The sequence below is a fragment of the Podarcis liolepis genome, assembly GCF_965112155.1.
Source record: "Podarcis liolepis genome assembly, chromosome: 15".
Classification (NCBI taxonomy): Eukaryota; Metazoa; Chordata; class Lepidosauria; order Squamata; family Lacertidae; genus Podarcis; species Podarcis liolepis.
In genome coordinates this window covers 8,816,600-8,824,237 of record NC_139566.1, presented here as the reverse complement: position 1 = coordinate 8,824,237, position 7,638 = coordinate 8,816,600, and the positions used below count along the sequence as shown (strand labels likewise).

At 49.8% G+C, this 7,638-nt stretch overlaps 1 protein-coding gene across 1 annotated transcript in view; it reads left to right on the top strand.

Annotated features, from left to right (window-relative positions):
• SLC27A3 (solute carrier family 27 member 3) overlaps positions 1 to 7,638 on the top strand; it is a gene marked incomplete at its 5' end in the record, with an annotated part of 30,666 nt that continues 23,028 nt past the window's right edge. Inside the window, 5 exon segments of the mRNA XM_083477050.1 lie at positions 1 to 41; positions 43 to 115; positions 117 to 323; positions 325 to 384; positions 387 to 957. Coding sequence (XP_083333176.1) covers positions 1 to 41; positions 43 to 115; positions 117 to 323; positions 325 to 384; positions 387 to 957 — 952 coding nt within the window.

Sequence of the window (7,638 nt, the reverse complement as noted above, 5' to 3'; positions counted from 1 at the left end):
ATGGAAAGCTCTCCTCGGCCGCGCGCCTTGCCCGCTGACTTGGGCGCGCGCGAGGGTCCTGGAGAGGCTCCCCTCTGCCGGATCAGCCCTCCAAAAGGAGCCCCGACGGCCAGCCCTCCCGGGCTCGCCTTCCCCAGCAGCCACTGCTATGGAGAGGCCCCTTTCTTCCCCGAGCCCGGACGGCTTCCAGCTCCGCCTGGCCTGCTTCCTGGCTCTCTCCTCGGGCTGCTTCCACCTCCGGCCGCCGAGGGCGCCTGGTGAGGGGCGGCTGGCGCCCCTCCTTCCCTGGGCCTCGCAGCGGAGGCGGGGCTGGCTGGCTGGCGGCAGAGGCTCCTTCGGCGGTCCGCCCCGGCCCGCCTCCTCCTTCCTCCTCCTCCCGCCGCTCTCCCTCTTCTAGCTCCAGCCATCGCAGCCGCCGCGCCGTCCTCCCCGTCGTCTCCATCCTCCTCCGGCGCGCCACGATGTGGCTCACCTCGGTGCTGGCGCTGGCCGCCGCCGGCTTGCTGGGGCTGCTGCTGGCCGTGCTGCCCGGCCGTCTGCGGCCGCTCGCCTTGGCCGACTTGGCCTTCCTGGTGCGCGCCTGGCGCTGCCGCCGACGGCTGCTGCACGGCAAGGCGGGCGCGCTCAGCCTGGCGCAGCGCTTCGGGCGCCTGTGCCGAGCGCGGCCCCAGCGCGTCTTCCTGCGCTTCGAGGAGCGCAGCTTCACCTACGGCCAAGCCGAGCGCCAGAGCAACCGCGTGGCCAACGCGCTGCTCCGCTTGCCCGACGGGCAGCCGCCGCTCCTGCCCGGCCAGACGGTGGCGCTCCTGGTGGGCAACGAACCCACCTTCATCTGGGCCTGGATCGGCTTGGCCAAGCTGGGCGTCGTGCCGGCTTTCCTGGGCACCGCGCTCCGCCGAGGGGCGCTGCTCCACTGCGTGCGCACTTGCGGCGCCAGGGCGGTCCTGGTGGCGCACGGTGAGTTGCATACCCCCCACTCCCCACCCCGTCGCGGTTTGTCCTTTCGGGTCTGTAAAAGGGACTTGGCGAGCTTTGGGGGTCTGCAGAGGCTGAGATCCAAGGCTCGCGTTACTTGGAAGTAAACCCCTATTAGGGAAGGTAGGGAGGGCTAAGCACTCTCTTCCCAAATCAAACCGCTGCTCCGTGGGAAGGTAGGAAGCTGCCTTAGACTGAATCAGACCCATTGTGGTCCATCTAGCTCAGTACTGTAGACACGGACTGGCAGCAGCTTTCAGGCTGTCGTCTCAAGGGGGGTTCAAGGGGAGGGAGTGATTCCTCTATGGAGAAAGCTTGGGGTGTTTGGGTCTTCTCATTGAATTGTAGTTGGAATTGTAGTGGAACTCTGGTCCAGAGTTTCCCAAACTTGGGGTCCCCAGCTGTTGTTGGACTACAACTCCCATCATCCCTAGCTAGCAGGACCGGAGAATAGGAATTGTAGTCCAAAAACAGCTGGGGACCCAAATTTGGGAAAGCCTGATCTAGTGCAACTCCCTGCAATGCAGAAATGTCAACGCAGCATCCCCTTCCAATTGGAAACCGTACCAGACCCTGCTTAGCTTTGCAAATGCGCAAGCGGTTTTATCGCTGCACCGCGATGGAAGTTTATGCAATTACGCACTGCACGGAGAGAACGGATAGAGGAAAAGGCTTTGTTCCTCTTTCCTAGTACTAGAACTCTCGGACATGCAACGAAACCAAACGCTCGAAGTTTCAGGGCAGATAAAAGGAAGTCCTCTTTCAAGCAGTGCAGGGTTGAACTATGGAACTCCCTGCCACAGGAGGCAGTGATGGCCATGAACTTGGACGGCTTTAAAAGGGAATTGGATTCATGGGGGAGAGGACTAAGAATGGCTACCAGCCACATTGGCTCCGCAGTTGCTTCTGAATGCCGGTTTGCTGGAAAACGCAGGCGGGGAGAGGGGTCCTGAGTTCGGGTTCCGCTTGCTGGTTTCCCATAGGTATCTGGTGGGCCCTTGCGATAACCAGATGCTGGACTAGATGGGCCATTGGCCTGATCCAGCAGGCGCTTCTTATGTTGCAGAGTCAGAGCATTGATCCATTTAGCTCAGCGTCACTTCCATCAATTGGCAACAGCTCTCCAGAGAAGAGTCTTTCGTAGCCCCACCTGGAGATGCTAGGAATTGAATTCAGGATCATTCTGCATGCAGGGCAGATGACCCACCATTGTGCAGCGCCCCTTCCTCGTTGAGAATAGCGGGATCGACTTCTCTGCATGTTTGTGCAGGGGCACGCTAAACATGGGCTTGCTTGCTTGCTAGTGGGTTTTTAACCTGGTTTCGGGCTTCCTCTGGCTTGTGTCTCCTGGTTCAAAGCCCACCGTAGCAACCAGTTGTGCGGTGGGCAGCTACTTCCAGGGGCAAATCCTTATTATTTACCTATTCAATTTCTATTCCACCCTTCATCCAAAGATGGCAGGGCGGTTCACAACATAGCAATACAAAAATGTTTAAATCCTCTGTTTCTGTGTTTGGAATGTCCGAAGTGTTCCAGTCGCTGTTGGGTGGTTTCTTTGAATTTTAGGTTTCGTTATTGTTCCACAAGTATGTCTTTAAGGGCCAGAGCAAATAACATGACCCGGTTTTACAGCCGTGAAGCAGCATAGCAGGTGCTGTTAAGTTGTGTTAATGAAGCTGTTGGGTATAGTATATAAAGAGCAGCAAGTAGCTCTCTCAGTACCCTGGCGGATGGGTCACACTTATTGATATAATGTAATTTAGTGTAAAGAGAGTTTTTGTTTTGTTATTTGTTATTAAACCAAGCAAATGTTACTTTAGTAACTTTGTTATTTGCTATTAAACCAAGCAAAAGTTACTATGTGTGGTCTCCCCAGCACGCTTTCTGCAGCCCAACTTATCATTGAAAAAGCCAAGGGTCTTATCAGTTTCAGAATTGCACACATACACACTGAAAGGAAATGAGCCCAGAGCAGCTACTCTTACAGAGATGTAGCAGGCACCCTCTTTGGAGAACAAGTACTCTTTCTTCGCTCTTGCCTTAAGAATGAGAGAATATTCTAACTGTGTATACAGAGAAAGCGCAATTACCGTATTTTTTGCACCATAACACTCACTTTTTTCCTCCTAGAAAGTAAGGGGAAATGTCTGTGCGTGTTATGGAGCGAATGCCTGCGGGGGGGGGGGGATCTGCTGCAGTCGTGAGCAGAGGATCCATGGTTCCCCTTCCTTCCCTCCTCCATGGTTACAAAGCATGGATCCACGTGGATCCTCAGGATTTTTGCATTGGGCTACTCCAAACTCACTGTCAGATCACATGTCTGTGGCCAGAGCGTGAACCACAAAAATCATATATCCACTATTTCGTTTAGAATATTTTTTTTCTTGTTTTCCTCCTCTAAAAACTACGTGCGTGTTATGGTCTGGTGCGTGTTATCGAGCGAAAAATACCGTACCTCCTGTTTTTCTCCTCTACCCCGGTAGAGGCTGTTTGGGAGAAGGTGAGCAGCAACTCAAACAGAGATAGGATAATCAGTCTCCTCTGACAGCAGACCATTGTGCTGCGTCTCTGAATTTGGAATGGCTGGAACGCTGCAGAGATGTGGCAGCATTAGCTGTCCCGGATAGGACCTGATTGCAAGGAGGCGAGCCCAGTGCAGGGACTCACGCAGAGCTGCAACAGGCAGCCTCATCGTGGCTGTTTCACCGGTCTTTCCATTGCTAAGGGTGATAGAATGTGCTGATTATTCAGGAATACAGCCAAATCAGTCCTGGGCGGCTGTGTCACCTCTACCCCCCCCCCAACCCAGGGCGCAATGCAACCAGTTTGGCGACATTCTGCCCCATAGCAAGGAGAATTTGTCACTCTTTGCTTTTCTGTAGGGTGCTGGGTGCGTTGCTCTCTTCTCTAATGCTAGCATGTTGAATGAAAAAAAAAAGAGTCAATAATTATATGTGATCCCTGATTGGCTGGGATATGTGTCTAGGAGAGGGGCAGAGAACCTGTGGCCTCCCAGATGTTCCCGGACTCCAACTCCCATCATGCTTGATAGTTGGCCATGATGGCTGATGGGACTTGGAGTCCCAACAGCCCTTGGAGGGCCACAGGTCCCCCATATCGGGTCCTACTGAGGGCCTTCTTGGTAGTGGCACCCACCCTTTTGAATGCCCTCCCATCTGATGTCAAGTAGATAAGCAACAATACAGTAAAACCTTGGTTCTCAAACAGCTTAGTTGACCTACAAATCGGCTCCCGAAAACCCAGAAGTAAATGTTCTAGTTTTCGAAAGTTTTTTGGAAGCCAAACGTCCGATGCGTCTTGGTTTTCGAACGGTTTTGGGATTCGAACGGACTCCAGGAATGGATTACATTCGCAAACCAAGGTTCCGCTGTACAACCTTTAGATGACATCTGAAGGCAGTTTTTAAACGTTTAACGTTTTATTATGATTTTATATGTGTTGGAAGCCGCCCAGTGTGGCTGGGGCAACACAGGGTACAAATAAAATCATTACTTATAAAGGTAATGATTTGCTTTTCTGGGCTGCATCAATAGATGCAGATCAATAGAGTCTAGCATCTAGATCAAGGGAAGTAATAGTGCCACTGTATTCTGCTCTGGTCAGACCTCACCTGGAGTACTGTGTCCAGTTCTGGGCACCACAATTCAAGAAGGACACTGACAAACTGGAACGTGTCCAGAGGAGGGCAACCAAAATGGTCAAAGGCCTGGAAACGATGCCTTATGAGGAACGGCTAAGGGAGCTGGGCATGTTTAGCCTGGAGAAGAGGAGGTTAAGGGGTGATATGATAGCCTTGTTCAAATATATAAAAGGATGTCATATAGAGGAGGGAGAAAGGTTGTTTTCTGCTGCTCCAGAGAAGCGGGCACGGAGCAATGGATCCAAACTACAAGAAAGAAGATTCCACCTAAACATTAGGAAGAACTTCCTGACAGTAAGAGCTGTTTGACAGTGGAATTTGCTGCCAAGGAGTGTGGTGGAGTCTCCTTGTTTGGAGGTCTTTAAGCAGAGGCTTGACAACCATATGTCAGGAGTGCTCCGATGGTGTTTCCTGCTTGGCAGGGGGTTGGACTCGATGGCCCTTGTGGTCTATTCCAACTCTATGATTCTAGGGGTCCCCTTATTATTATTATTTTTTAAATTGCATGCAAATAGTGGGCACATTTAGTGATTATTTCTGATCATCCGCTAAGGAAATATAAACATTCCCTACAGGACGGTTAGCTAAAGAGAGCTTCCAGATGCAGAGGGTGTCTAACCGAGAATAGCAGTTGTTGGCCGTGCCTTAGTGCCCTTCCCATTAGGGCATCCGGCTGATAACTGGGTGAAACAAGAGACTGGACTGGGCAAGGCACAAACAGCCATCGCCATTAGGAATGGAGCCTCCCTCTTCAGACCCAGTTTATCTCTGAATGCCAGATACCAGGAACACAAAACAAGGGAGGGCTGTGCTTCTAGGCTTCCTGGCTGCTGCTCACTGTTGGAGACAGGAAGCTGGTCTTTGCTCTGATCCAGCGAGGCATCACTGATAATGGATTAGATACGAGCAGCTAGCCATCATGATGGCTGAGAAGAGTGGCGCCTCCAGAGGCAGTGTACCTTTGAGTCCAGACACTGGAGGGCAGAGAGCAGGGAAGGATATTATTATTATTATTATTATTATTATTATTATTATTATTATTATTATTGTAATTATCATTATAATTATTGTTCACCCTTTATCCCAGGGCAGTTTGCATCAACGAGAGTGGTGCAGTTCCAAATAAATTTGGGTTAATTTGCAGTTTCAAAGGCGGGGTCACAATAAATACTTTTCAGCTATCAAAACGCCTCCACACCCTGTTTGTGGGGTTCCTTGGAGCCTCTGGCCAGGGATTTGGGGGGCGGGGGGGAGGAACAGAATGCATGACGCTATGGACTTTTAATTTTTATCTAGCAGGATTCTTCATTTACTGTGTGTGTATCTTCCGAGAGCAGCTTGCAAAAGTCAGCGATAAGACCGTTCCGGCCCTCGGGTTTCCACACCAAGAGCCACGGCACAAAAGGAAAACGGGTTTGGGAGGGGGAAGGAAAAAGGAAATCTCAGACCCAGTTTGATTTGGTTGGAATTAATTTTATAATGAAATGATTTTAGAATGTTTTATCGTTTTACTGTTGTTAGCTGCTCTGAGCCCGGGTTCGGCTGTGGAGGGTGGGATATAAATAAAATTTATTATTATTATTATTAGCTGTGGAGTTCTTGTCAAGAATAGCTGAAAGGGGGAAGAAAAAAGTTTTCAAGGAGAGGAGGAGCCAAAAGTTGCTGGTCTTTTGGCAGAGGCCCTGCGGTCCAGTCTCTTCCTCTCCTATATAGCCTGATGGAATGGCTGCTGATCCGAGTTGAGGGGCACAGCCTGATGGAAATTGTCACTTAACCCTAACCCTCCCAAGGGTTGTTTCCCAACTAAGTTCTACTTGGATTCAACCTGCTGAATTCATCCAAGTCAGACATATTGATTAATTTCAATGGGTCTGCTCTGAGATTGGATTATACACACATAAAATTGGATGACACATACATATATACATACTGCTAGGGGGTGACCAACTCCTGAGAGACTGCGATCTACTCACAGAATTAAAAACTGGCAGTGAACTACCCCCTTTTTGGGGGGGTTCAGGTCACAGTTTCGGAGCTTTTTTTTAGGGAGGAGGAAAGCCCCGATTTTTGAGAATCCAAGCCTAAGCTCAAGGGAGAAAGGGGAACAGCCACTCATCAACAGATCGTTGGGGAAACAAACAGCCTTGATGAGTAAACTCCATCGTGAAACAATAGAGGGCAGGGCGAGGGGGCAGGCTGGGTTATATTTTATTAACGCTAAGGAAAGAGACCCAGCAATCGACCGCGATCTACCAAAACCTCCCAGGGATCAAACAGTAGATCGCAACTGACCTGTTGAACATCCCTGTGCTAGATAAATAGATATGGCTATAGGAGCCGCTACTCCTAAATTTTTTTTAAGTGGCCTTAAAACTCTGGAAGGTTTCCCATGCCTGCAAATTTCATCCGCTTTGGCCCGAAATAATAGTTTTTACACTACCCAAAATTCTGAATGGGGGCTCCAGAGTTTTATGCAGAGGGTCATCCTCCAATTAAGTTCTGCTCAGAGCAAACCCATTTAAATGAATTCATCTAAGCTAGTCCTGTCCATTAATTGTAACGGTTCTACTCTGAGTAGGGCTAATGTTGGAGGCAACCGCAACAGTTGTTGTTGGACTGGTTTCTTTGTAGCTGACGCCGGCCGTGAAGTTGTTCACCATAGTTCCTTCTGTAACAATTACAGAGTTAAGAGAGACAGCTAGCCTATCACCCCCCCCCTCCTTTTTGTATCCACACATGGGAAAATTCTCTGTTCCAAGATGTGTCTCCAGGCTCATAGCAAATACATTTCCTTAAACACCACAGAAAAGAAGATAAAATGAGGTTACGGCATAAAAACCTTGCAAAATGCTAGCATTGAAAATCTAAAATGTTGATACGGTGTTTTTCACCTATAATCAACTGGTATTGATTATTGATGTGGTGCTGAGAAACCCTAATCAAATCATAATTAGCTGAATCAGCAAGGCTAGAATTTGGTAGCAGGCCAAAGGTCATATGTA